General features: G+C 49.4%; 1 protein-coding gene and 1 long non-coding RNA gene across 3 annotated transcripts in view; one reads left to right on the plus strand and one right to left on the minus strand.

Annotated features, from left to right (window-relative positions):
• The window catches only part of ccser1 (coiled-coil serine-rich protein 1), a 77072-nt gene extending 58054 nt beyond the window's left edge, over positions 1–19018 (plus strand). Inside the window, exon 11 of one of the 2 annotated variants that reach the window (XM_029163481.2) lies at positions 15299–19018. In XM_029163481.2, coding sequence (XP_029019314.1) covers positions 15299–15994 — 696 coding nt within the window. In that variant the 3' untranslated portion in view covers positions 15995–19018. The remainder of the gene's footprint in view (positions 1–15298) is intronic. The other variant, XM_029163482.3, reaches the window with a different exon arrangement.
• On the minus strand, positions 18543–22139 carry LOC129604639 (uncharacterized). The gene is made up of 2 exons (XR_008695686.1): positions 22008–22139; positions 18543–19121 (listed from the first exon to the last, which is right to left on the minus strand). It is a non-coding gene; the product is annotated as an uncharacterized LOC129604639 (long non-coding RNA).
• Between the last annotated feature and the right edge of the window lie 106 nt (positions 22140–22245).

The raw sequence follows: 22245 nt of genomic DNA on the forward strand, positions 1-22245 counted from the left end.
CTGTGCGAGAGCGTACTCACAGGCGTATGTATGTATTAAAATGTCAAAGCCAGTCATGGACAGAGCATTAAAAAAACATCTGACATGAATTAAAATGGCTTCAGATCAGCTGAAGGTACAAACCGATGATCTTGAGCCTGGGGATATTTGAATACATTTTTTGTTCTTTTTATAAATCATGCCATGAATAAACATATATCAATATATGGAGACTAATATGCAGTAAGTCGACTCTATTTCAATGTCCATTTTTGTTGAAGCAGTTAAAAAGTTAGAATCTGATCCTGGAAAAGCAGCAAAAGAACACATGTCACTCTGAAGAGCCAGCGTCTTGTAGGATGTGTCGCCTTCTCTGCTCTTCCTCCTTTGGCCTGCGACAGCTCACAGGGGCGGCTGTAGGTGGATGGATTAACTGTATGTACGGTAATGCGTGCGTGTAGGAGGTTGTGGTGAGACATGCTAGGGGTCCACGGTGGCCTCGCTCCCTGATGGAGGGACCATCTTTACCTCTCGGAGGCTGTTCAGTCACAGACGAGCATCAGTTCAGCTGTCCCTGAGCCTCTCGTGGTTGTCTCGTGAGCGTTCAGCTGGCTTTGACCCTGACTGACCTCCGTAATCCAGGCGTCCTTTTGTGGAAGCGACTGCTTTGATGCACAGTAGCTGTGTGCGAGAGCCACCAGACAGAACAATTAGAATGCGCAGACAGCTTTCTTCCTGAAGGGCTGCTCAGCTGGGACTTTGTGTTTTGATGTTTTTGTGATTAGTCACCTTCTGTGATTCAAAGCGGCTTCGCAGCCGCTGACGGCGGCGATCACACAATCCAAGTCAGGATGTGAATGGAACGGTCCACGGTCCCAGCTTCATATCTCTTTAAACTACCATCCTTGTCTACTATCATTTATATCTACAGTCACACAGTCCCTCACCTCTTCCTGGTGACAGATTGTATAGACAGAGAGGTTCTGTTCTGGGAAGTTCTCAGATTTTTCCATCCACATACAGTTCTTAATTTGTCCCAACTCTCTCATTTGTCCCCACAACTTATATGTGACAAATGTGACGTAAACAAGAACCTGGTGCACCGTTGTGCCTCCATTGACCCCAACTGTGTCCTGGTAAACCTTGGGGGCCAAGCAGTTGGTGGAAGGTGACGTCGGTCAAACATTCAGGCGTTGGTTTTGCTCTCACCATCGACCTGCAGTTAAATATTGTATTTCAGGAGTCACTTTTCCAGTTTGGGGGTCACAGCTCGGTGCATTTCGATTACCACACGCTGCATTCTTGCCTTCCACATTTTCTGGATGTCTTCTTTTAGCCTTTGGTATTTCTCCACTTCTCCCGTGCTCCCTTTTCTCCTCCCGGTGTCTTCTGGGAGCGCTGCATTCGTCCCCACGGCCTTCTCCAGTTTGTCTGGATTTTCAGCTCTCTGTACCTGGAGGTCCCACGGGACCGAGCTCTGTCATTATCAGCCACCTTCGGAGGTGTATCCTCTTCTAACCTTGGGACTTTCAGCACATACAGTACAGTACCTGGCCCAGGAGCAGCCACTCCACCCACTATGTGTGTCCTGCCCTCTAGCATAGGCTCATCAGATCATGTGTCTTGTGATCTCATCTGATGTGAGGCAGTTCACGGTATTAAACTTTACTCACAAAGCCACTTCAACTACAAAGGGAAAGGAAAGCAGGTGTAGCACAAGAGCTCCATACTTGTATCAGAATATAGGACATGCAGATTTGGCTTCAAACAGCAGCTGACCAACACCAACACTTGATCCAGTTACCGCTCCAGTACAGTACAGACTCCATGCAAAGCCATTAAAAGGAGCCATTAAAACTGAGCTACAGTCCACTGCACTGTCTTAATGCTGAGCTATTCAGCCGTCAGACGCATGTGAAGTAGATTAAGGTTTTATCATTGTAGTGTGAACCCTGTGCGGCTGTATTATGTATGAAAACGTGTGTTAAATGTGGGAGCGGGACCTGCGTCAGCAGTTGCTCTACGCCGCTGCGTGGGCGCGTGCAGGGGCAGTGGATCGGCCCGTTCCCGACTCGACTCTGTCTGCTGGGACGGGTTTTCACACCGTTGCACGGGAGGTGCAGGCAGTGAGCACGCTTTCTGTTTGTGTTTGTCCAATTTAGACACATTTGTGCAGCTTTGTTTTCAGCGCAAATTGTTTTACTTCAGCCTAAAGCTTAATTGCATCTTCTGTGATTCAGTTTTGTAAACAGAAACAAGGAAAAGGTCCAAAGGGGATGAATACTTTTTATAGGCTCTTCATCTGTGTGTGAGCGAGTGAGTTCCTCAGATGAAAGGCCATTCGCCTTTGAAGAGAAGCCCTCCATCAGAGCTTTACTCAGCTCTGCTATTTAAAACCACAATCCCTTTTTTGTAGTTTCAAAAATTAATTTTTGGCTTTATTTTATTTATAATCTTTATAATATAGCCCGTCATTGTCTCTCTCCACACAACGCTGCTGTCTCCGTCTGCCATCTCTCCAATGATGATGCTTCTCCTTGTACTGTACATATATAATTCATGCATCACGCTGACATGCCTGTACTTTAGTTTCCGTCTCTTATTCTAGTTTCTGTTGTGTAAAATACAGCCAGGTCCATTAAGACTAATAACATATTTTATATTGCCCTAAGGAGTTGTAAGAAAACAAAAATCTATTCATACTGCTATCTTCTTTATTCCGCTCTACCACGCAGGCATCCCCAAGAGTTACCTTTAATAATAAAGAAAAAATAGAAGTGGGAAACTAAAATATTTCCCTACAGCCTGGTGAGACACGCAGCTAAATAAATCTAGCAAACATCACAGTGAAGCTTTACAGCGGGCTCACTTTGTTGTCTGGGATTAAAAAATGGGAAAATAGATTCTTACGCAACTTCCAGTAACCTCGTCACTGTAAATCCACATGAGAACACACCCTCCTGCCATAAACCATATTAGAAGTTATTAAAAAAGCAATTACTCTGAGCTTCATCTGTGAGAATGATGAGAGGAAAAGGCTGTGGAAGCCGGTGCACAGGACACAAGGCGTGGATGTGAAGGAGGGAGGTACAGTAGATGGAGGAGTGAGGGCTGCATGAGGTACAGGACCTCAAACCACTCAGAGCTGCTACATCAGCATAGCTCATACAGCAGATTATCCAGATGGTTTTACTTCATGTACACAAGATCACATGAGCTTTAACTTGAATGATCTAACGAATGGGAACATCTTCATCATCTCCACACAGAGTTTACTCCTTAACCTAACAAACAGTCAAAATATGGGTAAATCACGACTAATGTGTGTTATTAGTCTTCCTTTGGAAGCAAAGCCAGAGCCATTAGTTTCTGCTACTGATCCCAGTTTGCTCTCGTGTCCCAAACACGAGATACAACACTTCTTTCTTTCTGTGAGCTGCATGTGAAGCCAATTACATGACGCTCATTAACTCATAGTTGCTCCCTTTGAACATGGTTAATCATGTATGAAGCACCGAGAGGATGGAGCTTAGGAGGCATTAACACGCATGCAAAGAAAGAAGTGGAGCCGGTGGGGATTGTTTGCTGGAATGACACGGAGCGTGGACACATAAATGCTGATGTGAGGTTTGACTTAGATGCTGGCAGCTGTGACTGTACGTCCACCATTACGCAATAAGGCCTGACGGTGTGTGTGTGTGTGTGTGTCACCCCAGGCATGAATTTACCCTTGTAGGTCACATAACAATGTGAAGTCAAATGATACGCGTGTGTGTGTGTGTGTGTGTGTGTGTGTGTGTGTGTGTGTGTGTGTGTGTGTGTGTGTGTGTGTGTGTGTGTGTGTGTGTGTGTGTGTGTGTGTGTGTGTGTGTGTGTTGCCCACTAACACGTGTTGGTATGAAGCCAGATGACTGGGGGGGAGACAGCAGTTCATTAAACACACGCAGGGCGTTGAGATCACATGCACACAACTTCAGTATGTACAGTAGAGAGCATATTAAATCAAGCAGGCGACTAGACCACACACACACATGCTCACATGCCGGAGGACACACAGTCTGAGCACTGGGTGGTCTAACTGGGCCTTGGGTGATTCGGGACAGATTCAGGACACCTCGGGTTCATTACTCAAACCAAAGTAGGACAGACACCTTCAGAACCCAACCTCTCTCTCTCCTGTCTTTTATCGTTCCTCCTTTCTTCTTATGACCTCCTCCTTTCTTCTTCTTCTCTCTCCCCCCTTCTTCTGCAGCATCTTGTCCCCTCTTTCTTTCAAAGCAGCCTTTTCATCTGCTGGAAGCTCGGTGCCATATGCAGCAGTTATGGCCCTCTCTTTGTTCTCCCCGTCTCAAACTCCCTCTGATGACTCTCCCTCTCGTTCTCTCACCCGCTCCCCTCCCTCTGCCCGCGAGATTGGCTGGGACGAGCGCAGATACAAGCTGTGAGCTTGATCTGAGACAATTTGCTGCAACATTAATGAAAGCATAAACTCGCATGAATATTGATGAGCTGTTCTTTTGGAATCTTCAGAATCCGGACGGCCTCGGGGCAAAATAGTAAGACGCACGCAGACGATCCGATCCGAAGACGGAATTATCCACACGCAGATATTTCTGTTGAATATGCTGTACAGCGGCGACGTGAATTTTTGTAATTGTCACAGACCCTCTGAGCAAGGCAGCAACACCCACTGAAACAGACACACACAAACTGTGGACATGTCGCTTGTTTCTTTGTGTTGATTTGAGAAAGTAGCTTTTGTGGAGAAACTTTCAGGAACGGCCGAAAGTCCGAAAGCCCTTGATGCATTAGTTCCATTCTCATATTTGTGTTGGTATGAATTTCATTGTTATTTAATTATTCAGACAGTTTGATACACGGGGGAAGTGCACTTACAGCGCTGGCTCCGAGTTGGACGTGAGGATCGATTCTCCTTTCATGTCTGTTTGCCAAACATGAACCCAGCGCCAGCAGCCATTTAGTGGAGCACAAAGCCTGGAAGCTTGGCTCGGTGCGCAGCAAACCAATGATTTCCAGCACCAAGTGTAAAAGCAGCATGCTGCGGCTTTACGCAAATGACTTGGTTTGTCAGCTCACTTCAGCTGGAGAGACGCCTGACGTCTGCTCTAATTTCCATCCATTAATAAGCGTTTTGGATCCTCGCTGTAATGTGGATCATTACAGGCTGCGTACGTTCCCCGTGTCTACGTCTGATCGCGACTGGTGGAAGAACTTCCATTACGTACTTAATTTAGTTCTACTCCCCATAATCAAGCAGAGGGGCTCTTACATAATCCATTGGAGGTGTGTGCGTGCGTGCGTGCGTGCGTGCGTGCGTGCGTGCGTGCGTGCGTGCGTGCGTGCGTGCGTGCGTGCGTGCGTGCGCGCGTTTGCCTGTGCGTGTTTCTATTCGAGCTGTTGTCAGAATGAGAAATTGCGTTCGGGCGCCAGGGGCTATTTTCGCCGTCACATTCCAAATGTTTAAAGCATTTTTTTTTTTTTTTTAACTCCGGGGCAGTCTCATCAAAAAACAAACGTGGCTCTAATTTGTTTTCATAAAAGATAACAAAACTCTGACTGTGCCAAGTAAAAGTGTTTACACACGCGCTGGGTGTTTTAAATAACCCCGCGCGCTGAGCGATGGCTGGCCTCGCTGGAAACGAGCTGCGATGCTTCCGCTGCCCGGGTCCTGTCCTCACAACTTCAGGGGAATTTATCCATGCGGAAGCGCCGCTGCTTTTGTGAAGTTGCATAAATCTTTGTTGCTTGTGTATCTGTACAGTATGTTAATCAGTGTCTTTGTTAAGTCCTTCTGTTCCTCCACTTCTCCTCCTCAGCACTTCCTGAGAACACAGTGAGGATAATTAATCATAAAATGAATCTTCTTTTAATCCGTTCCTTAAATGCACATAGAACTGTTCTCCGTCGTTGTGCTGTCTTTTTGTTATCCCTGCGATTCTTCTGTTTCCTTGTTACTGTTTGGAGAGTCAGTAGATAGACGTGCACCTGTTTCCGCTGATAACACACCAGAAGGACTGGACCCACAAACTCAGGCACCTCACATTGGCTGTTGCACTAAATTAAGGTTTTAAGTTATAGTTAGAGCCTAATTAAATGCATATTTGTATGTTTGTGTTATTTTTCTGAACCAGTTGTGTCCCTGGAATTATTTCGATACCCATGAATATCCAGTCAAATTTCTGCCCGCTGATTTTACTTTTGGATGAATGGAGCACAGTTTGTGTTTTCCAGCCATTGGAAACATCTTTGTTGTGCTCAGATTGGTATTTGTGGCTGCTGCACTGTGGCTTTCTAGAGATAATCTCCCCATAGAGGTTGGTTGCTCCGCGGCCACCCTCACTGCTGAGCAATGGGTGATGATTTAAATACCGCCCTTTAATGTATCTTCCGATAACAAGGCTAAAAATGGGACGGAGCAGAGACAATGGCAAAACCAATGTAGAATGTAGGCTAATGATCTCTGTGGCGTTTATAGGAGAAAAGATTCAATTATTCAGAACAAAAATAGTTCATTAAAACGTAATTAGAACAAATAACTTTTGCAAACTCATTTTCCGCGTCCAACCTCATTTGGAAATTGTGCCTCATTTGGAAAAATGCCGTCTTTCTGGATTTTTTTTCTTCCAGGAGCTGTGTAAGGGCAGTTCTGCCTGGCTGATCCTGGTGCAGTACGTAGAGCTTGTGTTTATACACTCGCATTGGGCCACGACTGGTTGCATTTATTGCTTGTGAGTGTTGCTTTATCTCTTTCTTCAGGCGATCAGCTTTTGGTTGTGTCTGTGTTAGGCCGCTCTGGATGCTCTGACACAATGTGCTGTCCTGCTGTTGGACGAGTTAATCTGAGGACACTACGTACGGTAGATGGTTGGTTTGTGGAGCTGACAGCGGTCCGCTTGCACATTTTAGGGAAAACGGGACATTGTGAAGTGCATCACGGCCGCTGCACAGCTGCTCCACCTCTGCTTTGACTTCTGACTTCATACAGACAAGTACGATGGGCTCAAACAATGCTAATACACTCACTTATATTGAATTATTTAGTCCCGCCCCCACACAAAGCAACAGAATGTAACACACTGGTGTAAAATGTCTGACAAGCTTCCACTAATGGACAACAACCCCGTTCAAAAGCCATGAAAACACACCTTCACATCAGAAGAGGTGATGTAAGAAAACTAAGTGCTACTTCAAAGCAGAACGACATGGAGCATTTTATAATTATTAGTAGAGGCTAAATGCATATAACTCCAGCCAGTGTTATTAATTACTCTAATGGGTTTTGCTCATTAATTAGCATTTGTTCCCTTTTTCTTTATCTTTGCGAAACATCTGCTGCGGTAGTCAACTTACAGCATAACAAAGTTTCATAATAGCACTAAACAAGGAGAAGACTCAGGTTCGTAAACAGTTTTCATCAGTCTGTAACTGTTTCTATAAAAGCTTTTTTTTGCCTCTGTGTGTCTGAGTGTGCCAAATAGAACCTCATGTGGTAAATTTGGTGAATTTATCACCACCGGCTTTGATGAGGCAATGGGTAGAATTAGGAAGCATTAATTGTTGTTCTGTTGGGAGCAGTCAATCAAATCAGCTAATCTGGCTTCCTTTAAAAGCAGCGTGTTCCCTGTCACGGCGCAGTGACAGACGCATAATGGAGAAAACGGTCCGGAGCCAGCGCCACTCAACGGGAAACAAACGCTTTCTACAGGAGCGGCAAGGACACGGGGCCGGTGATGAGACGTCAAGGATCAGCTGACATCGTTATTTAATGTTGATGCTCAGGCTTCCTGTTAGAGTCCTTTCTGCTGCTTTAGAGGAACCCAGCGATTAGCGTTGCGGCGCGGTGGGCCAGAGAGCGACATAAATAAAACATGTTATAGTCTAGAAATGAATGCCGAAGAAGAAGATATTATTCCCCACAGTCTGCATTTCCAGCAATAAGAGCACCGGCGGAGCAGCTGGTGTTACGCCTGGCCTAAATGCACCGGGGGAGCGCTCTCACTCGCCTCGGTCTGTCTCGGTGAGTGGGTGCAGCGGGGCGGTCCGGCCTTCTCAGTGCGACGACACAGGTGGCAGCTGCGGCCTCCCAGACGCGGTGGCCAAACCGAACGCTCCCCTCTCCGCGCACGCGACGGGCTTTTCTCCCTCGCGCTGGCGCTGCACACGTCTCGCGTTGTTCCGCCAGGAGAGAGAGAGGAGCCGCCGTCTCTCACTGCACGACGAGCCTGCAGATGCGTGGCGCGTGCGTGCGTGTGTCCGCGGTCACGCGCGTGTTGCCGCTGCGTGTGGAGGCGGCTTCTCGTCAGCGTCACGCTCCGTCGCACGCGCACATCTGTGTGGAGCTGACTGCACTCACAGCAGCGCCGCTGCAGCGGGAACGCCGCGCCGCCCATATGTTTTATCGCTCCGACAGCCCGTGCGCGCGCTCGTAACGACAGTCTTCATTGTCTCCTTCGCTCTCACTCCGTCAATCTGCCATATGAACCTCGAGCCATCAAGCCCCCCCCCTCCCCCCGTTCGTATGCTGTCTCTCAGATTTACACATTTGTTTGGGCGGCACAGCGGCGCGTTGTTGAGCACGTGAGAATGAGCAAGTGTAGCGTAGCACGCGCGAGGAAGCAGACAGTTGGGGAAGTCACACGCGGCCGACTCGCAGCCGATTAATCAGGCGACCGTGTCTCTCGTCGGGCGGCGTTCAATCTGGTTTCCTCCGTCCTCCGACACCAGCGTCCTGTTGAGCCCGTTCGATGCTGGCGTGCACTGGTCCATACGACTGAAGAGCGGCAGAAGTGTTTAATGAGAGCTTTGATTCGTTTAACGTTCAAACAACATTTCTCATCTTAAGATATGACGTTTCAAAAGTATTGATTCCTTAAAATAGAAATCTAAATGAACTGAGTCGCATTAAAAACGTAGTAATCCAGGGTCCAAAACTATTTGTGGACAGAGGGAAAGATGTGTTGAGTATATCTTTTTTTTTATAATAGAGTGAAGTGAAACTGACATAAGTGAAATGTCACGCAGCAAAGTTTGGGCCGAGTTGGTTGTTTGTGGAAGTGGACGGATGGCGACAGCAGGCGTCAGTCAAATAGTACAGGTGATTTTGGCTGTTTGACGGGCCGCCACACCAGGAAGCGTCTGTCACCACAGACTGAGGCGCGCGGTCCAACCGCAGAATAAAAGTTCAGAGCCATTACAGAGCAGCGCCGTAAAATGCTGGGCTGTGTCACTGATTAATGGGCCTGAAGACGAGCCGCGGATCCAGATCCAGGTCTCCTCTCTGCCTCCTGGTGGAGGGAGGCGCCTGATGAAGGAGGTCCCGCGCGCTGACAGCGGCCGCTCATCTCATGCGCGTAAGTGAGACGAGCACTGATACAGTACGATCACCGCTCTGCTTGGTTTCAAGCAGATTCAGGCATCGTCGGGTTCACCTGTTCCAGGTGAGGCTCTAAACGTTGCATGGAAGCAGTGATCCCTGCGATTGCAATTTGGCTGATTAGGTTTTTCCACTTGAATTAGGCGAGGCGTCGGGCAGCGAGTCGGGCCGGGCCAGAACCAGAACCAGTCCGTTACAGACAGACGCGGTGCGTTCGGAGGCGGCCGAGCGTCGGCGTGGGTCCGTTTAGCTGCTCCGCTCGGGTCGGTTCCATGGTGTCAGTGTTGACTAGTGCTTCTCTGCTGGTGAATGGGGCTTCGCGGGCCCATGCGGCCCGGCCCGGCTGCTGGTAGTCTCTGTCCCACTGCTTCCAGCTCCAAATGAACGCGTCTGTAGCTTCAGACGCCGCTGCCGCCTGTCTTTCATCTTTTATAACTTTGCTTTGTGCTGTGGCCTTTTGCTCTCTCTCTCTCTCTCTCCTCTCTCTCTCTCTCTCTCTCTCTCTCTCTCTCTCTCTCTCTCTCTCTCTCTCTCTCTCTCTCCCGTCGCCTTGTTTCATTTGGGGCGTTCTACCCTTTCACCGTCCTCCTATGACCTCGTCTCTTCCTTTGTTGTGTTACCTCACTATTAACCTTCAGTTCTTTGACTCAGTATTTTCTTGTTATTGGTGTTTTGCTCTTATCTTCCATTGACTTTCTTAATTCATTCTCTCTCTCACTTCCCACTACCCGTGCTTTTAGATCTGGGCTGTGTTCACTGAGCATATTGGCGCAGGGTGGCGGATGGGTTTGATCTCACTCACTCACACACACACACACACACACACACACACACACACACACACACCTGTTGTTGGGGATGACGGCCGATGAACAATGCCAGACTCTCAGCACCCATGGCCGTCAGAGCTGCTGAAGAAGCCTCATTAGGCCTCGCGGTCACAGCGTGGCTCTGGCTTCAATACTCGCCAGCCTGTTTGAAGTCCTCCGTCTGCACACGTCTCCAAATTCATATGTAGTGACTAAGAAGCGCTGATAAGAGCCGAATTCATCAGCTCCCTCGTTAGACGGCGATGGCATGCGATGCCTCAGACCCAGGGTGAACTAAGCTGTGCAGGTGCGATACGGACCTCACTGTGCGTTTGTGTTGCTCTGTCAGTCAGGGGCTTCTCGCTTTTGGCAGCAACAGGCAAAACTCCAGTGTCAATCAGGCGCCTGCCTGCAAGATAAACAGGAACTATGAAGAGCAGCGGCACTCAGACAATCACAAACGCTGATAAGTGCGGTATTAGCCGGTTATCGACGCTACTGCGCTGCGCCTCCAAGCAGGAGGACCCACAGCTGCTGCGACGTGGGCCGGATCGACAGGTTGAGCAATTCAAGATCATCCCTGGTCCTCGATTCCCAATAAAGTGAAAAAGGGAGCGAGAATCCAACAGGGAAAAGTTGAGTGTGTGTCGCTGTGGTCTCCAGGCGGCAGTGGCAGAACATCAATCCTGCAGCTGTCAGGCTCAGCCCTGAGCAGCGCCGTACGTAACAAAGGCAGCGGAGGTGAGGGATGCAGAAGGTAAAGGGGGTCCTGAGCCACGCTGCCCGTTATCAACATCAGCAAACCTTAAATACCAGCACATTTTTGGGTCCGTCCCTGCAAACTACCCAGTCGATCACAGGATTCATTCTGACCCCCGAAGATTCTTTTGTCCCAGCTACTTCTGTCTTTTCGAGCACTGTCCTGGTATAAGACCGATTTACTGCTGCTGCATTTCTCGCACTGCGATGTGATCTTCGTAAAGACTGTGCGTGTCAGACGTCGAGGTGCTGCGTTGAGGCAGCGCTTAGGAACTGGGAGAGCTGCTCGGGGAAAAGAGACGAAGATGAGGGAATGCAGGGATGGTGGATGTAGAGGAGGCCAGGAAAGAGGGCTGCTGCTGCTAATCGAGACTCATTTCCTGTGGGAAGTGTGTATTGAACCAGTTCAAGTGAAAGGTGCCCTATGACAACAGCTTGTGGCCTTTGTTTGATTGCTGGACAATCAGCATCGAACACTATGCCCTTAGTTTGTATGGGAGACGTCGAGTGTTCAATATTAAGCATTGGCATAAAAGTTATTGTTCCTGGTTCTGAGCAACAAGGAGGATTAAAGCAACTAATGCAAAGCAGTTGTTCTGCTTCATATACAAGCCTTCGGATGATTAGGTAGAGATGAGATGAGACCAAATTCACAATTACAGCCCTGAGTCGCTGCTACTTGACAGGTCTGCATTGTATCATGTTGGGGATAAATGGGCGGCTGAATATGGAGAAGAGCGTGCGTGGAGATAAAGGCAGCGAGGACGAGGCGGGCTGGTTTGGGCTCATGCATCTCAGCTGGAAAATTTTATTTGGTTATTATCTAAATAGGATTTAGAGTACCATCTGTGTGGGTGTGCTGCTGCACTGTTATTGTATCTGCGCCGAGCACCCCGGTGTTTCGCACTTTCAAAGAACCAGCGGATTACTTTGTTCACAGAGGATGTGGGTGTCACAGAATATAAAGAATTCACATGTACAAACTTTTACCTCTTTAATCTCGCTGTGAGGAGTTGGACGCGGCGGTGGCCTGGCGTCCACGTGTGTGTGTGTGGGGGGGGGGGGGGGGGGGGGGGGGTCCGCTGCCCCGTGTTACACTCACAGGAAGCGTTGGAATAAATCTCCCCGCGTCCCCTCTTCTCCCAGCGTAAAAGTGACTAAGACGAGCGATAACAAACATTATATATGGATGTTTTAGTGTTTTAAGGAGCCATTTTATGCAAACCTGTCCATTACAACATTGCCGTGTTCTTCGGTGTCCTATAAAAGCTAAGGCTGCAGGAGGACCCCCTTAAATCACTGTGATTTAGCCCGGCCGCCGCGTGGCCGTGCTTTTATGTGCCACAGGCTCCGGCTCCGGCGTCGGCCGCACAGCGTGCTCTTGAGCAAAGGACACCTGAGTTTGTAAATCAGTTGTTGGGCCGCGCTCATTTTTCTCTACCTCTGCTTTTAATCGCCTCCTCCGCCGCTCTCTCGTTCATCACTATTGTTTACGCCCTGATTTCGCGTGACCTTTCTCCCGACCTTCATAGACACTCACACACGTACGCTGGCCTGTTCTCGCCACAGCTTTTAATTGCGCTTGATTTATTGTCTTTGATCCATTTAAAAAGAAAAGAGATTTCAGGAATGTCCCTTGGATGCGCGGCGTTTGTCTGTACTTGCAGCTCCTTTGTCCTGTGTCTGGTAATTATTTCTGTCAAAGTTTCTGCCAATTTGTATCTGGCTGTTCTCTCCTCACCTTCTGTTGTCGTCTCAAACGTCTCAGGGTGCGGAAACCTACAGATTTTCTTGTAAAATTACCAATTTAGCCCTAATTAAGCTGTCCCACATAAACCTACAGGACTGCGGTGGTTATTCAACACTGTGGCAATTCCTTCATGTTTTTTCACAGCACTTCCGTGGCTGGAATGGAAATTTCTAATCCCCTTAATTAGATCAAGGAATCTGAAAGAAGTCTTGCAGTGTTTATCCACCCATTAGAGCCCATTAGAACGTGGAGACACACTCTCATAGCTCTTTAAGTAAGCTGTATAGACAACGCTGTTTGATGTTTTGGCAGAATGCTCCTTTTTCTCCCGCAGCTGGACATAAAAGGACTCGGGGACGGAGCTTTTATGGGGGGGATTGTCTGCAAATGAGTTTTTTACGAGCCATATCAATTGAGAATGTCGGAAACTAGTTCCGCGTTTCTGCGTAATCCGGTGGCGAGATTACACGAATTGGAGACACGGACGGATTAAGATTTAATAAACGAATGTGTCTTGTTTTCATCGTTTTCACTGCGTATTGTGGTTCATCAAAAACAAAAAAATGAGTCATCTCCTAAATACATGTATGGCTTTAACATAAAATGACGTAACAGGTTTTAGTTTTGCATCATTTTACAGATTACGATCACCGACGGAGACTTTGACCCTATGGACTTGCTTTGTTACTGTACCGGGGATTGTGTTGACTGATCCCATTCACCCGCCCTGTACTGCCTCTATACCACCTCACACTAAATTAGAGCCCGGCACAGTCGCAGCTAAATCCTCATAGAATCCTTTCATACTTTGAAATGCAAAAAAAAATTTGCCAGAAATAGCACCTCAGTACGATATTAAAAGGCTGCTGGTGTTCAACTTTCACAAGCCAATGCACCAACACGATTTTCCAGCCGGAACGTATAATTAGTGCTATGTTCACTTTACTGCATGAAAAGGACTGCTTTATGGAATGTAATTTGTCTGTGCAATTACTCATTACACTTTGCACCATGTACAAAGAGGGTTTAAATAATCTATGGGGTGACCCGGTGTACACTTTAATTAAAGCTGATACCCTGTTCTTCACAGTCAGACAGTATAGAAAGAGCCGAGGTACAAAGAGTCACGCTGCCTGTGTAGAGTTGGAGGATTGGAAAACGACTGTACTCCTTCTGAGGGATCTGCAGTCACGTTGGTTGCATCTTACCTCTGACACCAATTAACCACCAAGGCGTCATTTGTTATGTCTGTTCCTGACTTGTCTCCTTCTTCCGTCCTTTGACTTGATTTCAGGCTGACAGCTCTCAGGCGAACTCTTTCACTGGCTCAGCCCTGCTGCCGTTGTTGTACCTACGCCGTTAGCGGCGTACTTAGCCCAGCGAGCTAATTACACGCCAGCCTCTCTCCAAATATCTGTTGACAACCTCCATTCAGTAATTACATGACATTTAATATCAATTTGCATGGAACCATGATCCCGTTGATTCATATCAGAGCACAGGGGGCGTATGAATTGTTAAATTCATGTGGGCATAAACACACACACACACACACACACACACACACACACACACACACACACACACACACACACACACACAAGTTTATTACACTGGCACATGGGCAAACAAAGTGGACACCAGACACATGAAAACACACACAGCTATTGTGTCTGCAAATGTCAACTCTGCCCACTGTCTCATGAGGTTCAGATGGGACTGTGTTACTTCAGTCAACACTGCACAGTCCTGGTGTGGTTTTGTATGTGTGTGAGAGAGGAGAGAGAGAGAGAGAGAGAGAGAGAGAGAGAGGGGACAGTGATGAGATATGTTGCATAAGGGGAAGCAGTGGAGTGCAAAAGAACAGGTGGCTCTCGTTTCTGCCATCTAGTTTTATATGCCATCATCCTGCGTGTGTGTGTGTGTGTGTGTGTGTGCGTGTGCGCATGAGATGGAGAAAGAACCAATTGTTTGGTAGAGTGGGGATTTGTTCATACCTTGAGAGCATATCTCCATCCATGCACATGTTACCTTGTCCTATTTGTGTGTGTGTGTGTGTGTGTGTGTGTGTGTGTGTGTGTGTGTGTGTGTGTGTGTGTGTGTGTGTGTCTGAGAGCAGGTTCTGGTTGGTTTAGAAACAATTAGAACAAGCTGCAGGAGCCCAGAGAGATCGTTCTCCAAATGTCACCCAATTAACAATCTATACTGAACACACAACAGTTGTCCCTCCCTCACGCTGCCTCCTCTCTCTCTCTCTCTCTCTCTCTCTCTCTCTCTCTCTCTCTCTCTCTCTCTCTCTCTCTCCCTCTCTCTCCCCTCTCTCTCTCTCTCCTCTCTCTCTTCCCGTCGCCCCATCCACTCCTCCTCTCTCCTTCAATCTCTCTCTCGCTCCCTCGTCTCTCTCCTCCTCAGGCATCGCTCTCGTTCTCGTCTATCTCTCCTCGTTCTCTCTCTCTCTCTCTCTGTGCTTGTTGCTCTGAGACATATTCAGTGAGTTACTCGAGTGCATATCATCCACACACGCCTCACTGACAGAAAGCAGAGCAAGTACTCGCATCCCTCATAGATCCTTCATCCTGCTCCTCTCTGCCTTTCGCTTTCTCGCAGATCAATCATCCAGGCCGGTGGCCAGGACTAAGCAGCAGCAGCCTGGCTCCAAGGGACCGAAGGGTGGTGCGGGGTGCGGGGGCAGCACTCGGAGGGGACCTCTCTAACCAGCATCTTCATCACTACTATCCACCTCTGCATGGCCGACCTACTGCATCGGAGCGGCACAGCCAGCCAGCCACAGGCCGTAACCCAGCTCCAGGCCCGGCCCAACCCCCACCTACCACCCCGGGTCCGGGTCAGAGTCCAAACCAGTTCAGCGCAGGCTCTGGGTCAGCAGCAGCCGATCACACTGCCATCCCGGGTCTGTCCCCCAGGCAGACGGAGTGGGTGTCCTCGTCTTCTGAGTCCCTAGCTCCAGGAGTGGGAGGTGGAGCCGTAAAGAGAGTGGGGGGGGAGCACCACCCCCCCAGCCACATCCCCCGTGCGGTCGGCGCCAGCGCGTCCTCCAGCCTGATCAGCCTCACGAGCAAAGGCAGCCTCTCCCCGAGCATCTCGCTGTCTGACCGGGCCTCCCCCCCCTCCCCCGCCCCTTCCGCCGCCTCCTCCTCCTCCTCCACGTCCACGTTTACAGGTCGTCTAGGACAACCGCCGCGGGGCCCCTTGTCTCTGCACAGCTACAGCCGTAAAAACGTCTTCCTCCAACACTCCCTCCACACTGCGGAGCTGCAAGCTCTGACGCAGCGAGACAGTTGAGGGGCGCGCGAGCAGCCTGACCTCTGCCATCGCCACACGATTCGCCTCGAACGGGACGCGGCTGCTGCTCCACTGTCTCCATTCCCCCGAAACGCCAACGGTCGCACTGCTCCCTCCCTCTGCAGAATGCAGAGCAGTCCTTTCCTGCCGTCCGGGGTTTGGCCGCCCAAACGCACTGGAAAGCGAGGACGCGGACGCAGACACAGACACACATCAGACTGGGAGCTTGAAAAAGGCACTCACCCGTCGATCAGAACTCCCACGTTGCGTCATGCTGACAGTTTAGATATGCTTACGCCCACAGACGCACAAAGTGCACACAGATTCACCACCTCGTAACCCCCCCCCACACACACACACAAACAAAAACACACACACACAGTGTCACATCTAAACACACAAACAGAGACGTCGTCTGTCATATCTCTGCTCCACATCTGCACATCGATCACAGCATTAAACTAGGACAAAGAGATTAGGTCTATATTTGTGTGTTTGTGTTTATAAAATGTATTTTTATTCGTTTATTTTGAGTTTTTTATCAGTTCAAACCATGTGCTGCTTAAGGAACTGTGGGACTGATCATGTTTTATGCTGTGAGAAAATCTTCGCACGTTGCCAAATCCTGCGTCAGGTCAAATCTCCATTCCTTGATGTCTGTTGACTCCAGTCCCTGACGAGTCGCGTGACGTGTTCAGCTGAGCGTCCACATCATGGTCTGCATGCTTTTTAACTTTTGAGGACAATGCAGGTGAGCATTTTTTACTGTAACACAAGTGGGATTAGGGACTTTTAAAGTTTTATTAGGTTTCAGTATCAAGTCTCTCCCGTCAGTGTTTCAGGAAAACAAAACGTTCCAACCTCAACGATCCTTGAGCCTCTTTATAGGATGTTTAAATATGAAATACCCAATGTCCTGCTCGTTTAAATAAGACATTAGACTTGCTCCCATCTCAACTTTCAAGCTGTGGTTTTGTAGAAATGCTATGTCTCCATGTTACCCGCATATTATACAATGTTAGATTAGTAGAGCGCAGAAGCTGGAGTGAAGAGTTTTATTATAAAATCTGACGTGTGATTATTCAACTAGATATGTGAAATTCGACACCTGGAATTACAATGTTGCTTTTACTGGTAATTAGCACTTTGCACCACTAATGAGATCAAAATACTTCAGACCAAACAGAGGATTTGAGACTTGGCACAACTGGAGTTATTTGAAATATATGTCAGGTTTCCAATGAAGCTCTTCAGCCCTTTTTTCAGACTGGGTTTTATACAGGGATACGTGCTGCTGCTAAATCAGTGTCAATGCAGTTAAATATTCACAGGGCGTAACAACAGGTCTCCACTCTGAGGACAAATATTGCCTAAAAAACTCCATCAGCTCTTGAGAACGATTGATTGAGTGTCGACGGCACTGAGCTTTTCACCCCTCTTTGCATGTTGGTTATGGTGTCAGAGCTGCCTCCATGACTCTGCCCAGACGCCTTCCTTCCAGCCAAGGCCAGAGAGACGTTTTGAGCCTGTCTGTCTGTAAACGGCGGCTAACGGCGTCTGAAGCGAGGGGCCGGTGGCGGTGGAGGAAGCCTCTGCTCTGCTCCTCTTCCCTTCTTTTACTCTACGGCCTCATTTTCTCTTTCAACTTCATCCGCGTACTCCTCTTCAGTCTCCTCCTATTAATTTCCTTCCGCCGTTGCTCCTGCATCCATTTGTGCCGCATGCAAACCTAGCAGCTGCTTTTGTTCCTCTCCTTCAGCCCATTGTCCTGCTGGTTTCATCACACGCTGCCCGTTTGCATTCCAGCTTTCTAATCAGGGAGTCATTTGACAACGGGTGAACGCAGTTAGCGTACGTAACTACCTGGTGGGATAGAGGAGCAGCCGTAATGTGTCTCCCGAGGACCTGGAGCGAGAAGCGCAGCTGCGGCGTGAACGGAGCGTCCCCGCCCGGTTTGTTTACAGGTGCAGGCGACGGCGCCTCCTGAGAATCCCTCCTCGCCTCATCCCCCGTCACCATAATAACGCACCGCGATGCAGCCGAGGCCGAGTGAACCGTCATGTGGGACTTCCTTGGCCTCGTCTGCGCTGCCCACTCACATTTTATTCCTTCCACCGTGTTTGAAACAGCTGTGCCCGCTTCAGCTGGGTTCAGCGCGCAGGCCCCGGGTCACGTGAGGCCGCACGTGAGGCCGCGGTCGAACTGCCGCGTCGGCCTCTTTCAAAGCTGCGTTCCTGCGCGTCCAGCTGTAAACGGCTGTGGACGAGAGGAAAACGAGCGTCTGTGATCGTGAAATGGGCAAAACTGGCAAACCTCAATTCTTCCTTCTGCTCAGCAGCAGGTTGAGGGTTTCAGACTCCACTGTACATACGGTTTGTCGGGAGGTTATTTATTCTTTCTGCCTTATTTATTTGTTTGTACTTTCTTAAAAGCATCTGGGAGCTAGCAAATAAAGTCACAATAATAATGACGCTAATGGATAGTCGATAGTCTTATAATTTCATGAATCGTAGAATCGTGTCCCAGCTTTTTAATGTGCGTGGTGAGATTTTTTTTATGATTTGCTGTAATTATTACTTTTAATTGTAAAAACAGATGTACATAAGTTATAAAAGCGTCCATGTTAACTGTTAATCAAAATGATTTCTAAGAAGGGTCACGTTTTGCTGCACTAAATATCGAAGAATAAAAGCAGTTGGAGGTCTGAGCTATTACCAAAGGATTCCACCGGACTCATGCGACAAGGTCAGGACATTCCCAGGGTGAACTGTGCAGCTGAAGTCTAAATATATCAGAGGACTGCGTGGACTGACAGCGTGAGCTCCAGACGTGTTGGCCCACGGATCCATCAGGGGTCGGAACCGAGCGGTCCTGGAGCTTCATCTGCTTTGGTTGAACATCGTTTGCTCAAAGTATTGTCTCCCTGTTTTCTGTGCCACAGCGTCTCTGTCCCTTCCACACTTGGATCGTGCCCACTGCCTCCTGATTGGTAATGTTTCATACAAATAAAACGGATTAAAAGCGCGTGGAGTGTGAATTGATTTCTGCTCCTCATCACTCATGTGAGGCTCCTCTTCAAACGCCGCAGACGCTGCGAGTCTGCGGGACCTCGACGCCGCCTGTCAGCCTGCGTGAAGAAGGAATGAATTAACTGGGAGAGTGGAAGCAGAAGAAAGGAGGAAGCTCTAAATAAAGAGCGTTAGGGGCCATCACTCAAAGTCTGTTTACAGCTGCAACATCTGAGTAGACTTTAAAAGCTTGTACTTGACAGCAGGTGCACGCAAAGATATTTTACCTCCAACCTATCAAGTGCGCTTTTCATTTGGCAGCGACCACGAAGTATGGAAGTGTTTAGAGAATCTATTGCATTAGAATAAGCATGTGTGTGGGCTGCACACTGACTGTTTACCCCTGAGGGGAGACCTGGGTGTGCTGCTTCTTCCTGGACTCACTCAATTAGAGCGGGCGATGTTATGACGGGGCTGACGTGGGTTTGAAAGATGGCTGTTTTGATACCGACTTGATATAATTCATGTGGCAGAGGGCCGGCGCTGATTAATCCAGCTTTGAACTCCAGATGGATCATGGACGCAACGGACGAGCTGCATTCGCGCTGCACACGATCAGCGGTGAAAGAACTTCTCATTTTGCAAGTTACATTAAATATAAATGTCTTTGAAACATGTGATTTAGTAAATCATGACGGTGGTTTCCCATTAAAGTGCATTGTATCTGCAGTGGGACGCCATCACCCAGAATGCACCACTGCCGCACTGCTCAGGTGCAGTAATCTGTCTGATCGCATGTAAATGTTTCTCACCTGAGGAGCTTTTTAAGCAGCTTTAACTCTCCCGGCATCAGCTCTCATCTGTGAGGATGCGTCACATCCCAATAATTATGTGTAATTGCTCACTATAGAATCAACTTTTTGTGCATCCGAGACTTTTTGTGATCGCGTCCACAAACAGGGTCTAAAGCGTCTAATTGGGGCCTCATTAAACCAAACCCACAGGATCGAGGGAGGTTTCGCTGGTTTTTAAAGGGAGTCGTGCGTCCGGGTGGAAAAGAGGAGGAAAGCTCCGGGCCGGAGATGATGGAGATGATGAAGATGATGGAGATGATGGAGATGATGGAGACGCTCCTGAGACGGCAGGTGAGCCCGACACGCCTTCCTGTGACCTTTACAGAGCGGAGCCTCAGATCGAAGTGTCCAGTGGCCTTCAGGAGCCTGATTCCAACGCTGCTACCCCTAAACACCCATCGTGCCTCTCATTTATTACCAGTATTATTAATTACAGTGATGGCGGTTAGCTTTAGGTCAGAATGTCCACGGGGGAGTGTCGGTCCTGGCTCTTCCCTGATGTGTGTCTGTGTTGCACACGTCTGAGGCTCGTTGGAATAAGGAATAATTCCTCCGTGCCTGTACTGTAGCATCACTCCATGTGAGTGAAGGGTGCGTTCAGGTTGCCTGGGACATCACAGCTCGTGCAAAGCGTCGTCGTGGAACCAGCAGAACCCGCGTGGCCGAAGGGAACGAGCGCCCGCGCCCGAAGGACGAGCGTCCCGGCGGCACCTCATCAATCAGGCGTTTACGGCCGAGCGGCGCGACACCGGCCGCTCTGACTGCAAAGGCCCTCGCTCGTTTGCCAAATGGCTCTTAAGCGCAGGAGGAAGGAACCGTTTCGGGTTCGAGTCCAAGCAGGGCGTGCGACAAACACCTGCTGACACAACAAGCGGCAGCGTCTGAACGGACAGACCTCCGTGACCCAGACAAACGCCTGCGAAGGTTCCACTCTAGTTAATTTGAGGCCCCTAAGAGCAGCAGCGCGCGCTAGCGCCGCGTTTAGCGCTGCGACGTGTGATTTGTGGAACGCTCCGTGGTTCCGGAGGCGCTCCGTGAGCCCGTCGGCCGCAGCTGCCGGTTCAGTGGGCTGTGACAGGCAGGCCTCGCTCCTGTGCGTGAGCCTGCAGCGCGGCGCCCGAGGAGGCGGGAGCTGTTTCTCTGAGCATCAAACTGCTCCCCGTTATTTGCCGCTTAAATCTGCTGAAACGTTCTGGCTCTGAACGAAGCCGAGTCCGTTCACTTTGTTTGTGTGGCGCCAAATCGCGACAAAGGCACTTCACAAAAGGAGGTTTAAGGCCTTAGAGAACGCGACGATCCAGCGGTGCCGGAACGCCGACGAATCCCACGGGAGTAAGTCCAGGCAGCGGTGTGGCGGGAGGGACGGGCCCAGCAGAACCCGGCCGGGGGGGGGGCCTCGACCGCTGGGAAAGCAGCAGGTTCAAGACCTGCACCCGACCTCCAAGGGTCACCGTGAACCATCCTGGTGCCGACACCCAGTGAAATCCAAAAGGATTTGGGGCTTCACTCCGATGTAACCACAAGGACACACACACACACACACACACACACTCCCCTCAGGAACTGCCGTCCTGTCTGTATCACCTCCCGTCACTGAGTGAATATGGAGCAGCATCGGCACGCGCTGACACTGATGTTGTGGTGATAACGGTGACAACGCTGCAGACGAGGCGGCAAATCGCCGACGCGGCGCTTTCCCGGCGCCTGGACGCGTTCGGAGCGGGACCTCGGGAGCGTTGCTTTGCCTGTTTGAAAGGCTCGGCGTGTTGCGCCCGAATGGCCCCTTGAACTTCATGTGTCACTTCATTTCTTACAGACGTGACTGGGTTGAAGTGAGGCACTGGAAGTCGCTGCTCTTTTAGATGTCGTACAGTGTTGTTGCACCTCGAGCCTCGGCCGTGAAACCGCTGTCGCCGGCATCCAGAACGATTGACCGCCTTCATTTTTTTGCTGATTTTTTACGTTTTCATTGATGACATCTGCTTTTTTATTTTTTTTCCCGAATCGACAGGTCCAGTTTATCGGAGTGGAGCTAAATCCTGGAGGAACTGAGTTACGTCTGCGTCTCTCGCTCCTCGGCCGCTGGAGCAGCCGGCGAGCACGGAAATTAACGACCCGCACGCGCTTTTCTCGTTAAGCTACAAAACTCACAACACGCCCGAAGGCGAACTGCGACCCGTCACGCGGCGGCGCCTTGCTCACGGGCAGCGGCGGCGCGTCTTCCCCACCGAGCAGCACCCGCTGCGCTCGCGTCCGGTCCCGGTCGCTCCTGGCGCGGGTCACGCGCCGACCCGCCGCTGCGCCGCCGTGTGCCGCTCGAATGCGCGGGAACGCGCGGCAGATTCCACCTGACATTTTTAGAACAGCCTTTTTTTTTTTTTTTTTTTTT

Source organism: Betta splendens, chromosome 9 (assembly GCF_900634795.4).
Source record: "Betta splendens chromosome 9, fBetSpl5.4, whole genome shotgun sequence".
NCBI lineage: Eukaryota > Metazoa > Chordata > Actinopteri > Anabantiformes > Osphronemidae > Betta > Betta splendens.